Raw genomic sequence first — 24,286 nt, 5'->3', positions numbered from 1 at the left:
TGTGCCAGCCTACCAGGGCTCAACATCAACGCCTTATTAATCACCAGTGCCCCCCTATTATTGCCACATACCTGTTTGTCATCCCCACTCATCTCAAATTCTGTATATGGTATCTGTGTTCTGTCAGTCTTTAAGATTGATGATTCTTTCTATGTCTGCTTTTTTAAAACATCCTACCTCTGTTACCCCCTTTTGTTTTTGTCATTGATATTATTTAATGCTGCCTGTTTGATTTTGCTTTTGACAGATTATGAATAAATATAAAATAAAGATAAAATATGTTTTTTGAATGAAATATGCTGATTTAATGAAAACCTAGTATGGTAGCCATCTATTTTCACTCTGTTGTAGTTTGGCAACACAACTACATCATTTAATATACATTCTAAAGTCACCATAATCACAATATCTTAGTGTCTGAGAATATCAAGTTAATTAAAGGCATGTTAGTTCAGTGTGAACACCCTCGAATGACTTAATTTCTTTACTTAAAGGTGGAAAGGATCCAAGAAATGCACTCCTGAATGTCATGCTAGGATGTATTTACAGATCATAGGACTCAATCATTGCTATACATGCTTCCTGTTCCTTTTATTATGTGTTAAATTAAAAAAAGAGAAACTATTAGCTTTTCTTAATAAAGTGTACCTGAGTAATCCCACGGTTCATTACAGTCCACGTCGATTCTCAGTCTCCCGTACCTGCCTCATTGGCACCAATGGAGTTGAAGAGCAATTTCCAAGACAATGGGCTTGTTGAGAATGTGATGGATGTCAGTGTAATTAATTATCCAGCTCATTACTGAGTGAGAATAAATCTTTTGCTTTTATCTGGAGACCAGCACTACTAATAAAATGGGTCACAGCAAGCTCCCGTATACTCCTAATTTCATTAGGAGGCCTATCACCTCGTGTGTTGTACACAAAGACCCTTGGGTCTCTCTGGCCTCTCTGTGCCTTCCACTCTGTTTCACCTCACATACTCATATATGGACAGGAACAGCGAGTGAGACAGACAGGCACAAAGAGAGAGGAAGGTGGTGTGTAATGCTGAGACGTGGACGAGGCGGAAAACATGATGCAAACACATTATAATGAAAAGGAAGGAGCAAACAATAAAACCAAGAAACCACAAACGAAAAGACAGAACAAGTTAACAGGAAAACACAAGTGAGTGTAGAAACAAACATGAACCAAAGCAGAACATACAGTCTACAATAACTGACAAGGAAGTTAACAAAACACTGGGTTTAAATAGAATGACAAACGAGGAACAACTGGGCCCAATAAAGAAATCAAACAGGTGAGAAAAATCGAAGGTAGGGAAAACTGAAACAAGGGGGCAGAACAAGAACAGAACCAAAACAAAGAGAACTACAATGCCAGAGAAGGGGCAGTTGTGACAGGTATGGGTATTCTTTTGTGTGGGCAATGTAAGTAAAACTTTTTTATGAAATAGTCATTAAGACTTATCCCAGCTAAACAAAAAAGAAGTTGGCTGAATTTGCTCTCTCTGGAAGTAAGGTTTTCTTACTATATTTTCTTTAAAGCAATTGTATGTTACGTATAGAAGATGCTATACTTAGCTGGTAAAACCATGATTCTCATTTCTCACTAAGTTGACTTCCATTGTCTATGCCTATTGGTCATGACGAATTTAGCACTTTTATTGTATTATCAAGGTCATCACCATACTTGTCCTCAGTTCACGCTCACTGTGCTATTAAGAGCTCCCATTCGCAATGGTTCAGCCTGCGTTCTTTAGTCATTGCCTAGCTTTTTTTGCACTGTTCAAGGTCAGTTGATGTTGGATGGATTTGGCAAGCATATACTCTGGTTTAATGTCTCAGCAGTTTGCTTCTTGTACCACTACTTACATTCAATCTTGCCAGAGTGGACAGCGTTCTCTGGCAGTAAGCAGGAGTGAAACAAAATGTTACACATGGAAACCAAGGTTCCATCAATTATGGATGATTGCCAGAGCTACATGTCCTTCAGAACCTGCAGGAAAATTCCAAATAAGCACCTATTTAAAACCTTTTTACATCACAAATCACTGAGGGAATTTGTTGTTCTGAAGGGCGGAGTAGATACACAAGAAAACATTCAATAATTCATAGTGGCAGTCGAGCACAATAGCTCACCAAAGCACTGTTACATGTACATTACAAGTAAAGCTCAGAGTACATAGTTTATAAATAATACAAATAATAATATACCATATCATGCTTTTTTTTTGTCATGTTGCCAGAGACCATGGGTGCTTACAGAACAATGCCCATGAAATTGTAACAGTTAAAGACCTCAACACAAACTGCCATATTGCTGAACTGTCCATGCTAGGCTTCCACTGTCTCACTCTGTAATTCATAAATACAGTTGTAATTCACTTCACTTCCCTAGTGTGTTTACTGAATTCACTTTGGCATGTATATATCTGTGAAGGAATCTGTTTTGAGCTATAACAAATTCTAACAAACCAAATAAGGGTTGGCCATAAAAATCAAGGCCAGAGTGGTAGTGCAAACCTTTGATATTTATTAAGCTGTCAATTACTACACAGCACAATTCACCACCAATCCAAATGAAGAATGGAGAAAAAAGGGGAAAGGGAAAAAAGACAAAAATGAGAAAGAAAGAAAATGATAGATATTTCACTACAGTGAGGACCTAATTCAATGTCAAAAGTAGGTATACAGTTTGCATTAAAAGTAGCCCGATCTAAAGTCTACTATTGCTAGTATAAACAGAACACTCAGAAGTCTTAACTTTAGCGGACCCCTCTCTGGACCAAAACACATCAGACTAGGCCTCTTAAGACAACTAGACAGAAGACACACATTTACAGTGTGGTGACCACCACTAATAATACACAAGGTGGGGAATACAAATAGTATTAACACAAAAACCTATAAACACGTTGGCCAATGACACAATCATGTAATCAAATTTCTAAATCAAATTTATGATTACATAAAGAAATAAACCAAAACTAATGTATTTCAAGGGAATCAAACGTCTTTATGGCTCCTGTGGCCAAAATCAAATGGTTTGCCCAGATATCCTCCGCTAAACCACATAATTTCACACTGTTCCTAATCGGACACCTTTTTTTGCTGGACCTATTGACATGAATCTCACACTCCACAGGTAACATGCACAGATACTATTTAAAAATGTAAAAGCAAGTTATTTTAACTAAGCTTGTGCCTTCACTCAGTACAACGAAATTTGTGATGAAACCATTTAACAAAGGCCAATATTGCTAGGAATGTTTTTTTCCCCTATCATTTAAGAATTCATAGAATGCTTATAGAGAGGGTAATATCAACAGTTTCTATGTGCAGCTCACAATGTGACTATCACATGCACACCTCCCTCTGGTCTCACCCTGGCAGGTGGGTGATGAAATCAGTGGTCCCAGGAACATTACTTGTCCCAGAGACATGAGAGATAGTGAACTTGTATGGTTGTATGGACAGATACAAGCAACTAATTCTTGCATCCATTGCAGTGATGGATGATCAAGAAGGAACTCTCAACCCAAGAGGTAATACGTAAAGGTGTCCAATACCCATTTTACTGCCAGACACCCCTCAAATGTATGGTACTGCACCTCCCGGGGGGGGAAAGCTTTCTGATGATATAAGCCACAGGACGTCAGTCCTCTGGCTCACCCTGAAGAAACACCTCCCCTATGCCTCTGTCAAGGGTATCAGTCTGAAGCACAAAGGCTTTTCACTGAGGGACAACGGCCTGGACAATAAAGTATTGGATAATCATACAAAGCATTCTTGGGATCAGTAAAAGCTGCCTTGGCTTTGTGTGTCCACTTAATACTTGTTGGGGCAGATCAAATATGGGTTTCCCAAAACATTGGTAACATCGGTAAGTACTGTTTAATCTTGTACATATGAACATTCTTTAATTTATGAGTGTTTCTCGAAACCATTTATAATGAACATTGTGCTTAAACTTGTTTTTAGAAGACACTTTCTTCAAAGAGTAGTACAGGAAAAAGTCTGCATCTTTCAAGAAGACCATGATTTTTATGCAGGACAATGCTCCATCGTATGCATCGAAGTACTCCACTGCGTGGCTAGCCAGTAAAGGCCTTAAAGATGAAAGAATAATGACATGGCCCCTTCCTCACCTGACCTAAACCTTATTGAGAACTTGTGGGCCCTGGGAGATTTACAGCAAAGGAAAACAGTACAGTTCTCTGAACAGTGTCTGGGAGGCTGTGGTTGCTGTTGCACAAAAAGATGATCGTCAACAGAATAAGAAACTGACAGACTCCATGAATGGAAGGCTTATGACCCTTATTGAAAAGGGTGGCTATATTGGTCACCAATTTATTTCTTTTTTAAAATTTATTTAAAATGTCAAATGTTGTTTTGTAAATTGAGTTGTTTGTTTATTATTCTCATTTTAACAGATGCAAATAAACAAGTCTGATTTCCATTTTTCATTTAGTTGCATAATAATTCTGCAAACTAATAGTTGCCCAATAATTATGCACACATAGATATTCTCCAAAGAAAGCCAAAACCTTACTTTTACTTTCTTAAATATTCAGGTTTGAGGTTTATTTACATTTTGGATCAACCGAAAGCACAGTAGTTGCTCAATAATAAAATGAATCCACTGTGTATATATAGTGTCTGATCTTATGTCAGGGTTTAAAGTATATAAACCTTGATGCAAATTTTATTCATGTGAAACAATTTAACTTGATTAAAGTATAGGACAATATTTGTTGACTTTATGATGTACACATTTTAATCGAGTAAATTAAGTGCATTTTCCAGTGTAGTAGTACTACTAGTAGTACTTTGTTCTGCTGGTTTGATGATGTAGAAAAGCTTAATTTGGTGTCTATTTCTAAGCTTGACATGCTTGGGTAGGAATTGCAAATGTAATGTTTCATGCTTTTATGTTATTAATTTCAATACTTATTCATTATTAGTTTTAATATTTTCATAATACTTTTCTGGTATAATAATAAAAAAACACATGTAAATCAGTGGTTTGGTGGTGCTTTTAAGGTGCGAGTGAAGAAGTAGGGTCAGCAAAGACTTACAAAGAACTAGTTGCAAAATATTAGCAAAATATTTTTAATGTTGCTCTGTTTGTAAATCAATAAGATTAATCATTATCAGGAAACTCACCCCAGACCTGTGAGTGCTTTTGCCTGTGTCAAGAAGTTTGGTACAAACCTTTGGTACCATTCCAACATTACCAGGAAAGGCTGCACCTGGTTCTTGGTCTATAGCAATGGACAGTTATAAACACCCCCAAACTTTTGAATCTGAGGTCTGATGATTCACTTAACCACATAACCACATAGCCATGTATCCTTAACTCAGGTACTCAGTTTAAGCTTTTGCTATGCCATATTTAGCAGGATTGATGAGGCCTGCTGACGAGATGCACTTAAAAGAAATTCCCCAGGTATCTCAGGTGATCATCCCAGGATGAACCATAGACAATGGTATCACCCAAATAGGCTGTGGCAAAGGTGATCAAGTCAGACAATATCTGGTTTATGAGCATTTGGAAGGTACCCCATAGACATCTGGAAAGTCCCCAGGGTGTCTGAAATGCAGTCAGGACTTTAGACATACAGCTGCCTGAACTCCACACAGAATAACCACCACTTCACAAAGGATGGTGTCCTGTTCCACCAGCACTGTACATCCTGGCTTTCCTTGAAACAACTCTGACTGACAGACACTTCAGACTGCTGTTTAGTTGATAGTTGACTGATGTCTAAAGAAGAGCATGACAGGACTAGTAGATATTGTTCATTCACTTCCTACTTCATCCAAATGACAAATCAGTACCTCTGCTCCCCCTTTTTTGTGTCACTCCTTTAACAGGTTAATGTGCAGAACACGCTTGGATCTCTTGTCCTGATGTTGCCTCTTCATACATGATTGTTATGGTCTATGTGGTTGTGCTGTTTGTGTGTTTTGTGTATTTTACAGGCCATCCACCAGGGGGCATGGTGAGATGTTATGAGGAGACACTAGAGATGCAACCTGATCATCCTTGAAGATGTGACTGGCCTTCCAACGATTAGCTACTTTAAAAAAAAAGACCTGTTGCACATGTATTGCTCCCTTTGCTGTCTTGTCAGTAGTCAACACGTGGTCCGCCATACGTCACACCATAGGGGGTTGTATTATGCATCACAGCTATTGTTGGTATAGGATGTTTAAGGCCTTTTAAGTTGGTTCTACAGTAATGCTTTGTTGGTTGGGTTCTTGTTTTGCACAGAGAACCTCGTGAGCTAGTATTTGATTGTTAAAGGCTGTTTAGAGTAGTTATGTTATCTGTATTGGTTACTATGTAGTGAGTGAGTACTGATAGTGGTATGCTTAGGCCCTCATAACCAGGGGATGTGATTCATGGGATACCTTCAGAATCAGTGTGTATATGTATTTGTTTATTTGTTTTGGATTTTTAGGTGTAAGTTCCATTTGCATTTGATCTTGTTTTACTCCTGTTCATGCAACTAATTAATAGGGTTAGGGTAGAGGTATTGTATTTTCTCTTTCTTTATTTACATGGAAGGTAGCTTTATTTTGGCCAGATCCTAGACAGTTTTGTTTATGTTGGCATATGCCCACCCTGAAGTATACTCTGGACAGTTTAAATTATTTTTTAATTATATTTAGCTGATGCTATTATCCAACGCGACTTACAATTATGAGTGAGTACAACTTGAACCAGCAACCCTCCGATTACAAGTCAAGTACCTTGACTACTTAGCTACCACTTGTTCACAAATTTGTAAAGAATCTTTATGGTCTCATTCAATCAGTCAAACGGTCTGGGGCTGATGAGGTTTGTTCCTTATGCCCTTTACACCTAATAGCTGCTTTAAAAGGTTGGACATAAAATTAGACCCTTGATTAGTTAGTATGCTCTTTTGGAAATCTTTCCTAGAAAACAGCTGAATAAGACATACAACCACTGTCCATGCCTAAACTGTGTTAATTAGGAATACTTTAGGATACTTAGTTGTGTACTCGATCATTACCAACATACAGCAATCCTGTGCTTTGCTCAAGATGACCTACTATGTCCATGCCAAGCATTTTAAATGGTACACCCACAAAAGGAAGAGGCTCTAGGGGAGCACTGGGGGGACCTTTGCTGACTGCTTGCTGACACTGTGGGCAAGACCTATAATAATCAGCAACTTACTTTCTCATACTTGTCCAAAAAATGGTAGCTAATCTGTGTCAAGGTCTTTTGACTCCCTAAATGTCTTTCAATTAAATTAAAAGGGTAACAAATCCAACAAAGGGTAACACTGAAAAAGGGTAACAAATCCAATAATACTGACAAATCCAGACCCAGAATAATTAAATAGGGAAGATGCTGTGAGAGCAATTTTAAACAATTAAGACCTTGCATTTTATCTATATTCACATTTGCTGTGGGATACTACCTCTCCTCTCCATGGACACAGCAGATGGACACCTTATCAGCATTATTCCTGAGACAAACTGCCACTGCCAGCATACTGCCAGTATCTACTTCATCCACTTCCTGTCCATTTAAATCAATAGAAACATAATGCAAAGCAATTTTACCTTTGTGCTCACACAAAGAGACACAGGCCTGGGGATGCTGCAAATATTTTTAAAGGTGGAGGGGCTATTAAGATATTTGGGTTTTATATGGTCTTTTTTATATGGCCTTCCTGTCCACAAGAAACATAGTAGTCCTAGGTCTAAAATTAGGGCTTTGTTTGGCAGGACCAACCCAATCGAGTCTTATCCTTTGTGGTCTCTGCAGAAGACAGGGACATCCTGCATAGCTTCCTTGGCTCTTTGGTGTCTTTCCACCATCTGTAATTACAAAGCTGGGCCTTCCAGCAATCTGTCTCGAAGATGTCTGCCAAAGATGCAGCCTCATCAGCAGAACATGGATTGTGCTCCTTAATCCACATTTGTAACTCTGGAGTGAGCATGCAGAGATACTGTTTTAGATCACCTAACCAATCTCATCCTTGGTCTGATTCTGAGGTTGCACCCATTTCTGAAACACTCTCTTAAAATGCCTATACATTCTTTGGGGGCCTACTCCTCCCCTATTTCAGTAGCTTGGAACTGCAGAAGACATGTCTCTGGTTTAATATTACATTTACTCAAAATGGCTGCCTTGACCTTGACATAATCTAGAGACTCGATATCCACTTCTAGCTCTGCCCATCAGGAGGCAACACTAATTTGACTGCCCAATCAGTTGTAGGCCACCGATATGCGACTAGTTTAAGGTGGTGTGTCCTCTGGATCATTCTCAAACCATGTCCTGTGCCTGGCTGCCTAACAGGCACAGCTTTGTGTTGCATTTTCCATGCTGGTATAGGTATTACCAGGAACTGATGTGTTATAGGAGTTACTGAGTTGTCCTGGATATTATCACCAACTGCGTGGCCCAGGGCTGGAGTAGTTCCACAATTCACCTTCTGTTGGAACAAGTTAGACTGATGTTGGATTGTTTTCTATTGTGCTTCCTGTCTGGCTGCCTCCTGATCTATATGATATGAGTCTCTGGCTTGCTGCATTGCAAGATATGTCCAGTACATGTGTCCAGAAAAGTGTCTTCAGCAATGTTTCTCAATTCTCCCTCATCTCTCTGCAGGCATTTTGCCCATAGGTACCTCAACTACCACTTCCTCCAGTCATTCAGGTAGGCTCTTTCTATGCCCCATCTTGAAGGATAAGAAACAGTGGGATAAGGGAGGAGAAACAAAAGCTGTAAAAAAAAAAAAAAAAGTCAAAAGAAAACACTCACTACTGCCCCTTACTGGACAATCCCACCACTTTCAGAAGTTGTGAAAGAATCTGTCCTGAGTGGTAACAAATTACAAAAAAAGCAGAGAAAGGGTTTGGCTATAAAAAGCAAGGACAGAGTGGTAGTGAAAAACTTTGATGTTTATTAAGATGCCAATTACCATATGGCACAGTTCACCACCAATCCAAGTGGGCAAAAACTGAAGGAAAAAACAAAAATGGAAAGAAAGAAAATGATAAATAGATATTTCACTCCACTTAGCAACTTCTTAAACAAGTCAAAAGTAGGTTTACAGTTCACATTCAAAGTAGTTTCAGTTCAATCCAAAGTCTGCTATTGCCTCTAAAAAAAGACTACTCAGAGGTCTAAACTTCAGCAGACCTCTCTCTGGACCAAAACACATCATAATTGGGCTCCTCTAACATAGCACCATCAACTAGACAAGACACATATTCATAGTTGGCCAGCACCACTAATTCACATAGGGTGGAAATTCAAATAACATTAACACACAAACTTGCTCTGGAACAAACAAAAAACATTGACCAATGACACAATGATGTAAATGAAATGTATAAATGATTACATAAGTAAATAAACAAAAAACAATACATTTCGAGGAAATCAATAATATATAGCTATTTCTATAGCTAAAATCAAATAGCTTGCTCAGACGTCCTAGGAACTACATAACTTCATACTGTTTCCAGTGGGTTTTTTATGCTGGACCTGTTGACTGGATTACACTCTCCATTAGTAATATGCACAGATAACATTTCAAAATTTAGTTAGGTAGTAGGTCACATTACTTAAGCCTACACACTGATTTAATACAATGACATTCATAGTGAAACCAAATAAAGCTACATGTAATGAAAGCCAACATTGTAATGTGTGTGTGTTTTTTTTTTTTCACTTTATCATTTAAGACTTCATAGAATTCATAGGGTTCATATAGGACGTATCAATTACAGCAGTTCCTATGTGCAGTTCAGCTTAAGACCATCACACTATCTGATTATTATACTTTTTCTCCTCAGTAGCACAAATTATTTTCACAGCAGTGCCAAAGTGAAATATTATTTTGTACAAAGATGTTTCTTTTTCTCAGCTCACATCAGACTCTAGACAGATTTGTTATTGATACAATAAAGTACATCACAACCACACACACACACACACACACACACACACACACACACACACACACAATCTGAAAAAAGGTTTTAAAGTAGTAGTAGTAGTAGCATATAATATGGTACTTAACATAGGGGAAAAAATGGAAAATGATCTATTAATCCATGATCCTCTTTGAAAATAACATATAACCATGTCAGTTACAGGCCAATTTTTCCTCTGGCAAAAGGAGCACCCTAAATCCAAGTCAAACAGAGCCAGATTTCTCTGGACAGGATGTGTGTCCCTACTACTGTGAAAGTGAAATATCGCAGATCAGCCATATAGGCGCACTATATTAAGTTTTGCATATTTTGAACCATGAACTGTACGGAATTCATCTGAGCATAAAATTAGGCAAACATATCCAATATAGCTGCCCAGAGACAATATCATCCAACAGGCCTTAGACAACCTACATATTGCCAATTATCCATTTTGCACCATTTGCTATTCCAACCCTGAATTATGTGATATGCTCAGACTTGATGGATCAGCTCATGGTTTGGGCGATGATGAAAAAGGAATAAAAACTGCAAAAAGTAAAAAACAAAACAAAAAAGTGAACTGAACGTGAATGCTGTGATTATAGGCTGAACCTGCTGTAGAAGGCCACGTGAATAAACGCTGCAGAGAGTTTTTTGCAGTGCTATGAAGAAGTGCTGAGTCATGAGTGGCGATCCTGCTTGGCCTGGCTGGCCCTGCTTGCAGCGAGAAGGTTGTGTGCCTAGTGATAAATCACACTGTCATTGCACATCAGTGTATATCAATCTGGTTGCCCACTCTTCCTCCATTTAGAGAAGTACTGAAGAGTTCCTCCAGGTGACATTGGGGATGACACTGCCCCATAATGGCACTATTTTCTCCTCATTCTTTCACTCCAGTCTGCCTCGGCCTGGCTTGCCCTAATCCATAGCCTATCATGAGAGCACAGTTAATCTGCCACTTCTTGGTGCTCATCCTAAATGGGAACTCTGGGATGTGATTTCAGAGTGCCTGTGTCTGGTGTTGTCCATATAAGTCCAGCTATCTTGCATAAAGGGGTTATCTATGTGGAGATGGCTTCATGAGATTTTCAGTTGAGCAGATATATATTTGAAATATTTCAATGCTCAAATAATATTGTAATCATTGATTCATAGATAGATATTCCTTCTCTATTCAATTACTCATTTGAGCTTTTGCAACCATGTTGTGTATGTACATGGGCACAGGAATGCCTGTGTGAGTGTGTAATTATAGTTTGTAATTGCCTCATAAGTGTTACTTAGCTCATATGATCAAATAAAACATCTTGCTGCAGATCTCCTGCAGCAAAACCTAACCCTGTCTGTTTATTTCAGGCAAGTGAATTGCAAATGAATGTCTCCAGTGTTCTCTTGTATGCTGTTTGATAAAGTGTGATCAGTGCAGCTAATGGGATGCAGAGGTGGCTGTTATATTCACATAATAAATGCAAGACAGTGTGTTAGTACAGAGCATTTCCCAACAATGGCAGGGTTTGCAACAGTACATCTATTAAAAAGACAAATGAGCCATACACAGGAATATGGGCTCCATCATTTTAGGTAACAAGAGAGAGAGAGAGAGAGAGAAATAAATAAAAACTCTTATTATAGCCACATATGTATTCATAATGTGCATTGTGTGTGTGTGTGTGTGTGTGTGTGTGAGTGAGTGAGAGCCTGCAGAATGGGTGGGGGCTGTACCTTTCTGTTCGTCTTGAGTACATGAGGGAAACCTCATGAGAGACTCGGAGCATAACTACAGAGATGAGCCAATATTTGCTGGGTTGTAATTGGATGTAGTAACATAGAAGGCAGCCATGTATAATAACGTGTAGCCTTGATCAACTCACAGTCAACTCTGTAGACTTATTTGGACTCAATTTCAGTACAGTGAGTCAGATTGGTTAAAGCATTGAGCAGAAAGCCACATGGAAATGAACCAACATATTTCTCAGATCATTTGATTTAGTACAACTGATAACTTGTGCACCTCACTTTACTACTTACGTCCAGTGAGGAACCATATGATCTTTGCTTAAAAAGCATGAATGCATGAATTAGAAGGAACCTCCTTAGAAATACGGCAAAGATATAAAATTCTATGGTTGCCTATTCTAAAACATCAGATTGGAGCCTCAAAAAAGGATTTCAAATAACACCTCACATTACTACTCAAATCCAGTGGGAAGCCATCACGATTTTATTTAAAAAGCAAGAAGGTCTGAATTAGAGGGAAACCATCAAAAATACTGCTAAGATGTAAAATCTTGCAGTCACCTATTCTAAAACCTCAGCGAGGAGCCTCAGTGGAATAAAACTGCCACCACTAAACATGCCATGCCCTCTGGTTGTAATGGGCATCCCATAAAGTGAAGAAGATCCAGAATATTACATATGAATACAGCTAGAAGTCTACACACTCTACAGAATACATATACCATGGAAATGCAAATATCATTTTATTATTTGGACAGTAAAGTACATTTCAGCCCAGGTACTGAATTTGCAATAAAATATGAACTGCCGAGGTGAAAAATACAGCTTTATAGGTCGTCATACTGAGCCACCACAACTGTAACTTGAGTATGACTCAGACTCTGTTGTAACAATGGATGCTTAGCTGTGAATGTTGTCCTGTGTTGTCCCCCCACCTCAGGATTTTCTTACTCTTAAATCAATTGTAATACAAGTAATCAGTCTTATTCAAAAGAAAAAGTGGGTAGTTTTTAAGAGACCTGTAATTTCATTGCTTTTTCTGCAACTTAATTCATGTTTTAAAAGCTTGTTTACTATATTCCCTTACTCAGTCTTGGGTTCCGTCAATGACATAAAATAATGGCAAAAGTGGCCAAATGTATTTATATGTCTTGAAACTACTGAGTTGAATTCTTAAGTAATGGACATGTTTTGACAGGTAACATAAAAAAAACAAAAAACAGTATATACTGAAAAAAAGGGTATATACATCTAAGTACATTAGTTACAATAGTTTCTCATTATGAACTTTGAGAGAAAATGAGACACATTTACCATGAAATTACCATGAAAGAAACACACACCACCAAAAAACAACCACCAAAACGTGAAGCACTTCCATTCCAACAGCAATGAATGTTTATCTGAAAACAAACAGCACGCTAATTAGAAATGTATCCTATATGGATGCCTGTTATTCAGCTGTAGGGCATCAGAACTCATTAGCAGCACCAGTCACAAAGTGGGCTAATTGATTGATTTGCTTTGCCCTTTGATCACCTGCCTTTTTCCATTTTAATAAAGTAGATTATTCCGGACGGAACCAATTGAAATTTTGGCACTGAACTTCCGTTTTTGAATGGAGCATCTTTCTTACTTTAACAGTAAACTAAGGTTATTCTTGATTCAAAATAGATGTAATTTAGTTTTACTTGAGTATCTGTTTATATAACTAATTATATCTCTACTCAACTAAAATAAACAAAAAAATAAATACAGCAACGTTACTTCTATAGTGGGTTATTTCTAAACTCCTGCTATATTTCCCCTGATTCCTGTTTATTACTGATGGTATATTATTGCAACCCACAAATAATTCATAAGAAATATAACATGTGAGAGCAGTTTCATGTAATGTCATGCAAATCAGTTCTTAAGAATCATTATAATTACAAAATCTTCCTGATTGCTATCCATAAGCACATTTACCTTTCCATGCACACTAGCTGATACGAAACCTACAAATCTGTAATTGTGAAAATGTGCTGATAATTGCATAAAATGTGCTCATGTACATAGTTCCTAGAGCTTTTGGCATTTTAAAACTGTGATGTATTACTATTTATCCCTGTAAAACTTGAATAACTACCTTTTCTTTTCATAAATAGACTGCAAACTGTCCTGTTGCTTACCTATTCTATTCAATTTTACCTAGATTTGAGTGAAGGAAAGCATTTCCAGACATATATGTGTATGTATATAACTGTATATGAATTTTATTTAAACAAAACAAACCTTGTTAATCAGTGATTCAATAACAGCAAACTTCACCCCTAGCATTTTATTAACCTCCAGCAATCTCACTGCTTTGTTGTCTACATTTTCTGATCACTTAAATTTGCAGCATGGTCAGTGGTAGCCATGGCAGCATTGTAATTCACAGTCTTGTGATGCTAAGTGAATTAGACTGAAAATCAATCGCAATATGGCTTTTTAGAAACTGTAAGTCAACCCACATTTCACAAGGGACTTATGCTGAACAACGATGCTCCTATGATTAGGCATCATTGATCAACCAATTACCTTCAGTATCCATACCCAAAGTTATTAGCTCTGATTAAATGATTAATTGGCTTGTCAATAACATTAAAGAGAGGTAGTTTTTAATAATGCTCCAGGCATGCTTACAAAAAAGTTCTGCTCTGAGACTTAATGCAAAGAAAGTGAGTCTCTCCAGTGAGCTCAATTCTATTCTTTTGTTATATTCTTTTGTTTTGTATCATGGAACATGAGGAACATACTGTGCAGTGCATTTTGCATATGGTGCCAACTGATAAACCTTGGATAATTTTTTGTCTAACTGTCTAGAACTACTTGTCTTTCCTTTTTATTCTTGTTCTGACTGGACCAGAAATAACAATAATAATTGTCCATGAAGTAATAAAAAAAACAAACAAACAAACACTATGGCCTGTAAAATAAATGTTTTAAATAAAAAAGTTACTTGGCTCATGAACTGCTTTACATATAGTTAATTAAGTCACCAATCTATACACTTTGTTACAGTCCTGCTGTTAATTTTCACAGACAGCCCTATGTCTAATTTAGTACACCATATTGCAAGTCCAACCAAATTCACCATTTGAAAATCGGAGTTCAACAAAGCTGCACTTTGCTGACAGTGTGGTGTGTCAAGAACTTTCACAGTTGAATACTTGTGGAGTGACTATCTTTCAAAATCTGTCTAAAACGGATTATCTGCTGATAGGCTTAATGGCAATTCATGGTAGATACATATAAAGAAAGTTCCCAAACACTTTTCACTTATTAAGACAGAAAAGAGCCTTTATCTGACCTAAGTACAGTTGTATGTATTGCTGAATGATATGCTTCCCAAGAAGGAGAACATATGGATATATGCTAGGATACATGACTTCATCAAACTTCATATATCTAGCCACAGTAGAGGAAAATATGATTCTTCTGTTCATATGCCAAAACTGGGATATCACTGGACCCTCCTGCAGTACAATGATACAGAGCATTCTTCTAGAGCAGCCTTCCTGGACCACAGAATCAAATTTTAGCAACCACCTTTCCCTCAGCCAAAAAACTGCAAGCCTGGAGGATGAGCTGAAGAAGGGAGTGCACAAATAAGCTCCAAAGGCTCTGAAAAACATGAACTGTATCGAAGAGTGGTCTCAGATGCTTTGGAAAGTGCTTTCCCTCCTCATCGAACACCATTTTTCAGGGAAAAAAGCAAGCAAACCAAGGCATCTTTAGCATCTATTTGGATCCTGCTGTTTTAAAATTATTACAGTATTAACATCATTTATTTTATTAAAATACTTATTTATCATTAGAGGTACTGATTTTATTAAATTATATATTTACTTATTTGAATAATTGTTTTGTTTTTTCTTCATTTGTTGTCTTTGATGTCATTGTGTTTTTCTGTTGGCTTGATCTTGATTGGTTCTGGACATTATGTTAACTGAATAACTGTGTGAAATCTTCCAGAACAGAGATTTCAATACAAACAAATAGCTGAATAGCTATGAAAAAAATCAGGAGGTTATGTAGTTTGACTATTCATTAAATGTACTTTCACTCCAGGAACAAATTTGGCTAGTTATACGCATAATTTTCAGTCAGTGAGTGTAATCAAATGGAACCTGTGCTGTTTTTTTCAGAATTCAATCCATGGCTATGTTCTTTATACAGCAGAGTAATGTCTGCTGCTTCTTGACCCACAAAGGTCTCCTGTGACATTCAGACTTATCTTCCCCTTAACCATCAATGAAGACAACCTGAAAGAAACAGCTATAGTCATCTAAGGGAGGCTGCACAGAACACTGATGCCAAGAGCTGAGCCATCACTTAAACAACACATGGTCAGTAAATAGATCCCAAGCCTCTGAGCCTGTTAAGCTATTTTCAGTTCTACCTTGCATCAGATTCTCCAATGTTCCTTTGGGATAATTTCTGACACTTAACAGAGTTTTGTCCACAAATGTGAGCAGTAGAGGAGCATTTTCACCTTCAAGCAAATCCAGCCAGAATGCTGCCATTTTTAAACTGTTTTAAATTCATTTGGTGTGAACACAAATCTAGCATGCAGCAGTTTAACTGAACTCTGTTCTCAGCCGTCTCCATGCTATCTCTGAAATAAAGAAAGAAAAGCAAAACTTTTAAGTGGCCACTGGGAACTAGCTACAGAAGTACCCACAAACTGCCTCAGGAATTTAAGCACTGCAACGCAGTGCCACAGTCCAGCTGAGGGGAAGTGTGTTAAAACCCTCCCACTCATGGTGGGCAGGAGTGGCAAGGGAGGGAGCTAGTGACAGCCCCTTTTGACATGTGATACGGATGACACTGTTCCCAACTGGCAGAACACAGACAGTCATGAAGTACTGTGTGCAGACAAATGGCTTTGTTGTCCAGTGCCACCTTAAACCCTGCAATTAAAAAAACCCAAAACAGCCCCCCCCCCCAAAAAAAACCCCCAACAAAAACAGCAACAACAAAAAACCCACGATGCTGACTCATGATAGTCCATGTGTCTGGTTCCCAGGACATATAGGTTAGCTCATTAGCAGAGCAAAACGACTCATTTAGCTCAGGAATCACTGCTATGAGACAATAGGCCTTGTGCATTTTCGTATTCTTAGCTTACATTTCTTGTACTTTTGTCATTGAGTCAGTTCATTCCACTGTGCTACAATGGTATCATGCCAATTCATTAGTAATGTGGTTGAACATAAGTAATTTTTTTTTTTCCTGAGACACAGCACAGAAGTCCAAAATGGCATTTTTCTGACTGCAAGTGGCTTAAAAGGTCCTGTCCCATTTCTTAGAACCTGGTGTTGTAAATTCACACTTTTTATGTCACTTCAGTCTTATTGGATTTCTTCACTTAACAAACTAAAACTGACTGAATTATTTTATCCATAACAAACAAGAATAAACCACTCAGCTGTGGCTACTAAATGTGAATCAGACAGTTGATGTGTCATTACACACGGAATATCCTATAATTACTAGAATGGCATGTCTGACAAAACTAATCAAATACCAAATTACCATCATAAAGATGAGGAAACAGGCAATATAAACTCTGTCTTAGTAAGCTCATGCAAGTGACTAACACACAATGAGACAGAAAACATTTCTTTCAGAATGCAGTCACCAGCCAGAAGTACCCAGTCAGTCCTGGTATTCAAATAAGAAACTTTCTGGTTGCTTTGTTTTTTTTTCCCTAAACACTGGGCTCCCATTTTCTTCAAGGAACCTAAGAGTGTATGCAAATCAGAGGATCAATTACCTGTTACTTTGAGTTCTGTTGTTCTCCTGACTACTCTGCTCCCATACTTCAGCTCACATGTGTAATTCCCTTCATCCTCCTCCTGCACCACTGGAATATAGAGGTTGGTGGTGTTGATGATTATGGAACTCCTCCAGAGTTTCTTTTGACACTCCTGTGAACACAGAAAAATCAGGGTGTTACATGCAAGTCCAGTGAAATTGCTGTCCATATAATCACAAAGCTAGGTACCCATCAAACTAGTAACTTATATATAGACAAAAATATGATTTGGTAATGTGGTCAGACTTTGGTCAAATGTAAAAGGCACAAATGTTTAGCTCTCAGCTATTTCATTTCACAGTTGGTGTACTTGATATGCAAAAGGAGCACTTTTTTTTTTCTTTTGACTTTGTAGATTTTCTTTTCTTTCAGTCACTTGAAAATGTGATTCCTATAATCATGGAAACATGGTTAATGGTACATTCCAAGGCAGTGCTCATCAGATCTTCTCAGCGCTAAAGAATACTAAACAGAAATGCAATCACTGTACCTTGTACCACGCCATGATGGGCTGTTTGTAAGGGGCTAGGTAGTCGTCGATGTCAGGACAGGTGATCATTTTGCTTTTAGTGACCTCTGCCTTCTCTATGTAGCGAATTCGACTGCTGAAGCAGAGATCTTCATCGCTTTCCTCTACTGTCAAGGACATGGACACCTTCATGCAGTATGTTGTGTTTCTGTGAGGATACAAAAGTTTTACAAGCATGTTTGTAAGTAGCATTTCCTTTTTGTCTATTCTCTTTTCTGCAATGCAATTGTCTACACCAACAGTGATTACACTGCAATTCTTTTAGTTTTCATTAAAATATGAACAGTATGAGTACATTTGATCATGAATGGCAACTGTCAGTTGGGGAAACAAGGAACATGAGCATATCTCAGCATTCTCGCTCAAAATATATCACCATGCGATGTGTACTTTCCTGCAAGGCATCTTCTGTTGCGGTATTGTAATGCACAGGCCGCCTGGCATGGGCCCTTGTGCAGGGGTGATGGCTGTATCCTTAGTCCTATTAAAAATTCATGGGGCCTTGGGGCCAGGGATTACACAGCAGCATAGTGTCAGCCTCACATACGCACCCTGATCCTCCTTCAACAAATCCAGCACACCACCTGCCAAGATTTAACACCTCACCATAGAACATTCATCAGCTGGTGAGGGGGATAGCGGGCTGTGGTGAGAGGGACGTCCCATCATGAATGACAGGACTGCTGTGGGGAAGCCATGGCTGCGATCCCAGTAGAAGAGGAAATGCCTTTGGATGTCTAGTTCCCTATCTCCCTATGCAGAATATTTGATCTATGCCTTACTGGAAGCTGGATAATTAACAAAAGCTATCTGTTAATTATCTATTATCCTGGATTTTGATAGTTTGCTTTTTATAGGGAAAAAAAAGAATGTGGAAAAAAAATGTATGAGTAGTTTCAAACAAATGAACAAAATATTTTTTCTCCAATTTTCCTATAACAGGCTTTGACATTGCATTATTATTGGCAACTACAGTTTCAATAGTGTTTTTGTAAGTGAAATCCCTTATTTTCTGGTCTTTTACATTCAATCCATTTTCATTATTGTCAGCTGTTGTCTAGTCTGCCTCTGCTACATAAAGTGCACTCTTTAGACAACAGTCAATAGTAAATGAAAAATCCATTTGTCCCTTTTGGAGTAAATTTCATGAGCCATTTAGCAAATACAGGTGTCTGGGCGATGTAGGAGGATGGAAAAAAGCTAGAGAACATCCATTACTTTATTAACACAACATGCTGTATGATGTTATGGCAAATGAGCTTCAACTGCACAGTGTTTCACCAAATGAAAGTTGAAGAAAGATATTCCTAAGGCAGGATTTGGCCTCTTGGGTGAATCTTAGTGAGATTTAAGACCAACTTGAAGATCTGGAGCAAGCAACTGTCCATAATCTTATTAGAACTGGGAAACCACAGGGTCACTCTCCCCCCTTCTGGTGTTGCTATGCGACACACCATCCTCTCACACCTCGCCCTGGAAGGATCAAGTATTTAATGTTCCCCTCCAAGCACACCACCTCGGGACAATACCACACAGCCAACACTGAAAAAGATGTGGTGGCAGGCCTTGTGTGTGTCACACACACTCCTGTTATGTGCCTATGACAATGGTAATACCTGCTGCGCAGAAAATTAACAATGCTTACACAACGGAAATTAAGCGTGGACAGAGTTGATCAGTGAACATAATGCTAATGCTTTGATGATGCTTTTGTGGGGAGACTACTCACAACAAACGGAAAATTTGGAGAGGACTCACACCTCATTAAAAATTAAATGCCTTGTCATCATAGTCACATGCACATTGAAAGAAGACTTTGGCAAATAAAACCTCTAAATGCATATTGGTTCTGTGATGTATCATGGGAGTTTTATTGCAGAATTAATTGCAATTAGTAGTGCAGGGCACATGTATTCCACTGTTTTGCATAATCTGAATGTGACCACATGTCACTCTCTTATATTCTTATAGGCTCCTGGCTTGGATTATCTCAACTGGAAATTTTTTTCAGTATTAAACTTATATAATCAAATAAGTGACAAATACAAGTGAGTTACAACCTTTGATGATAACTTCCCATCTAGGACATAAACAGGAGAAAGAATTTTGGAAAGTTGCACTGCCTCATCTTTGAACCTTAGAGTAGCTTGAAAATTGTGAATGACATCCCAGCATTTTGATTTTCAGCACTGCACAAACAACACAGAAAATATTTGACAACACTTGCAAAAATGCTTTTTTATTGGATAATTTGTACTAGGTTCATTGCTCTCATTTTATCTATATGGAGGGGCACTGAAAGGGGGCAGTATCACTTGCCATCTCAAGGACAGTGTTAAGTGATATCACTCATTTAAACTTTAAACAGCATGTTTGACAACAGAAGACAAAACATTGCCACAGGATTTTCCTTAGCATTTTCTTCATCTTCAATAGTGTGGTGTGATGGAGTCTGGTGGTCAGGGCACATGTTTACCACCTGTTGTGTCCTGGGTTAGAGACTGAGGTATGGCCAAATACTCCCTCATTCAAGGAGTGACAGTCTCTGTCCCACTGCCTTCAACATCAGGGAGCACACCCTTGTACATGACACTTTTCATGTGCCCCTCACACATCTACCTTTCATCCAGAGTCATAAATATGCACCCCCCCGCCCCACCCCAGGGGTTCACATTGGGCTACCATCCCCTCACAGCAGGGTGGTTCATTAACCATGGATTATCCTCTATCTTTCAGGGGGTGACAGTCACTGACACTACATGCGGATTTTGGTAATTTCTAATCGTCAGGAGGTCAGAAGCCAGAAACTCTGATGTCCATCTCATATGTGTCTGACTCAATACCACCAAACAGAAAGGCACAACAGTAACAAATACATGATGAATATCTTTGGCCTAACAGGGGCATGCATGCTATTTCCTTCTGGGCAGACATCTGATTAATGCTGGTAATGGAATAAAATGCTTTGTAATTGAAAATGCTTCACTGGATTTAACCTCATCATTTATCTTATTGTGATGTAAGAATTATTGCACCACGATTGCTCCATGATGCCGAAAGCCTGTTTGATGGCATCAGCAGCTGTCAGTCACAGGAGGTACACACTTCATACACACCACACACAGTCTGCATTACCCATTCTCTTGGTAGCGTCGCAGCAGTCATGACAATATTAGAAATATTCTCCATAGCGACATAAAACCCCCAGGAAATTACAGTCAACCAAGAAGAGGACACCAGAACACTGAGCAATTGCATACTGACAGCAAGTGTCAAAATGCAAAGCTTGATGGTCTTGCTGCAGCCACATTTTGGGTCTCTACTTTCTCATCTGTCAGCTAAAGGACATCCAGAAGTCTCAGTCATGTTTCTGGTGCTCAAATCTTTATGATTCACGCTAACCTCCTGTGTTATGCACAGCTTCCAGGATGTATGCAGCTTGTGTGCAGTCTTGGACCTGATAATTTTGTGGGTAATCCAAGCATTTATGCAAATTTCAGAGGGTTTCTCATGCTAATCTATATTATCTAATCTGCCAGATATAATTATGGCCTTTAGAGAAACACGACAGTGCCCTATTGAATCCCAAGCATTCTCTTGGCGAAAATCATCCTGCTTTCTGGCTACAGAGCATTTCCATGAAAGGGAAATTGCATTAATCAACTCTGTTGATTTGCGTTCATGTCCCACAGTAAGTGTCCAAATGAAACATCGCTCCTGAAACTAAAACTGACCTTATTCCTAACCTGTTCTCCCTTCTTAATTAAATTAGATATTATGAAAAGATCACCCTTACATGGGTCAGCATGTTTTTTTGAAAAAAAAAATATTAATAAAAAAAAATAAAATAAAAAAAAAAAATATATATATATATATATATATATATATATATATATATATATATATATATATATATATATATAAACTCTCGTTGGTCTCTTTGGTTAATTCAACAGGCATGCTGAGGGCTTGTGAACAGCACCTGCAAATCAGACAGAGGGGCGGATCAATGAACCCAAGGAGAAAGGGGTGGGGGCTCTGAAAACATCTCCCCATTCCTGTGGCCACAATGAGAGCAAGATATTTGAGGAAGTGAGTTTGTCCTGTCTTAAATATTACATGGCACTGCCTTTCATTCAGCCATAAAGGGAGTGGTAGCCTTTATCAACAATTACTATCATTAGTAGAGGTTAAGGGAAATGCAGCTGTATGAATCCATGTCTGTGTGGGTGAAAATAGCTGGGCAAAGATTTCCTAACTCATTTCCCCATGGGTTTGCTAATTAGGACAGAAGTAATTGAGAAGAAATAATGCTCCAATGCTCTAGTCCCTCCACACACTTTAAAGCTGAAAAATGTGGTCTGTATGGGATAAGTAGGATATATGCTTTACCCAGTTATGAAATTTGAACTTTTAAAAGCCCAATATATTGTCAACAAATTCCACATGTAGTTAAGCTTAGTAACAATCTATCATAAGGAACTGAAGACCATAAATAAACATACCTTGGTTATTACACCTGTGAGCCCAGAGTGATATTATAATGTTTGATTATAGACAAGAAATAATCACATATCGAATTAGCGACTTTCATGAGTTATTAGTCATTAATACATTAATTAAAATGACAAAATGTTCCCTGTTAAACAGGGTGGTGCACCAATTAAATTTACCAATTGCAACTGGCAATTCATTAAAAGTATTAAAATTGCTACACACAATAGAAACAGAATATACAGTAACATATTGAAAAATTTATAGTGATATGTATAAGAATGCTAAAAAATAGATGGTTTTAGCTGGTAGCCAATCCAAAAAAGTCCAACTTTGTTGGCACTGGTATCATTTTACATTTTTAATGCTTTTTATATGTACAGTATCTGCTCTTGTTTCGGTTCTATATATTGTTCTATTCTGCATGTATTCTGAAGGGCTTCTTTGATTCATAAAGTAAAATAAACAAATAAAACTGTTTTCTTTGGGTTTCAGCCATACAGTGATTATTTTTGAACACTGAAATAAATGTGCTCCATGAATAACACATATTAAAATAATCTAAAAGTGTAGCAGGCAGAACATATTTTTAAAAATAAAAGCTTAAGGTTGTTAGGGTGATCTGGAATGCTGAAACCTGAGCCACTCAAATCTATAACCTGTCACACTGTTCGGCATTCTAGTGGTATTGCAAACGAGAGGACTGTGATATGCTACTGTCATAGCTGTGTACCTCAGTTGAAAGGCAATTTCTACACATAAGCTGAAGCAGTACCTCCAGTACCTCCTGAACATCTCTACCACAATGGAGCACCATTGCTATGGGACACCACTAGGACTCTACAAACAAGCGCCTGCTTCACATTTACATGAGATGTAGTGCTGCTGTTTTCACTGCAGCATGTTCGCACTGTGTTAACTCATATGTAAGCACTCGGTTGCTTGTATGCACCCTCAGGCCTCCAGCTGTACATGATCTTACTCTATTGCACTGGTACATCTTATGCCTGTTGCATACCCAATTACTTCCTTATGTCAGTATTAATGTTTTTTACATCTATCAAATGTTAAGGTAGCATGTGCTGGGTGTTTTAAAACTTTATATATTTAACAGATGTAGCTGTTTTAAGTGTGTGTGTGTGTGTGCGTGTGTACTGAAGCTGATGAAGGTCTCTGCCATGACTTAATGTCATGCTGTCTCAAATATGAATGTATGCCATGAAAGAATCGTAATGCTGGAGAGTGGTGTAAAGACTGTAGACCTTTATACCGAAGCTCCAATCCTAGGAATGCGCTGCCAACACTATCCACTACTACCATGCACCTGTCTACCATTATCACCACCTCATCCAGCCTCACGGCCTGAGTGCCACAGGGCGTTGAGCAGGACGCACAGACTCCCTTGATGATGGGAAACATTTAATGATGTAAAACATAAAGGACACTCGTGGCACTCACACATAATAACACTAATAGACAGGAACACACAAACAGCATAAACAATAACAACAACAACATAAAATGGTACAAAGGTTGGGTTATACTAACAGTGGCTGTACACTCACTGACACTAACATTACACTAACACTAACAATGACCAACAAACCTAAAATCCCCTGCAATCCCCTGCAGGCCATACTACGTGACTTGTTTTGGGGGGGGGGGCATTCTGTGACATAACCCCTTCTCAAGTGGCGTGGATCCT

The 24,286-nt window shown here is 38.3% G+C and overlaps 1 protein-coding gene across 2 annotated transcripts in view; it reads right to left on the bottom strand.

Moving 5' to 3' along the window:
• Positions 1-24,286, bottom strand: part of il1rapl2 (interleukin 1 receptor accessory protein-like 2) — a 212,065-nt gene that overhangs the window by 60,422 nt on the left and 127,357 nt on the right. For both annotated transcript variants that reach the window (XM_035531916.2, XM_081699422.1), the window contains exons 4-5: positions 18,049-18,235; positions 17,517-17,670 (exon numbers count right to left, since the gene is read on the bottom strand). In XM_035531916.2, the coding sequence (XP_035387809.2) occupies positions 17,517-17,670; positions 18,049-18,235 (341 nt within the window). The remainder of the gene's footprint in view (positions 1-17,516; positions 17,671-18,048; positions 18,236-24,286) is intronic.

The sequence above is a fragment of the Electrophorus electricus genome, chromosome 16, assembly GCF_041902795.1.
Source record: "Electrophorus electricus isolate QZ-2024a chromosome 16, ASM4190279v1, whole genome shotgun sequence".
NCBI classification, from domain to species: Eukaryota; Metazoa; Chordata; class Actinopteri; order Gymnotiformes; family Gymnotidae; genus Electrophorus; species Electrophorus electricus.
This window is presented reverse-complemented; position numbering and strand designations above follow the sequence as displayed.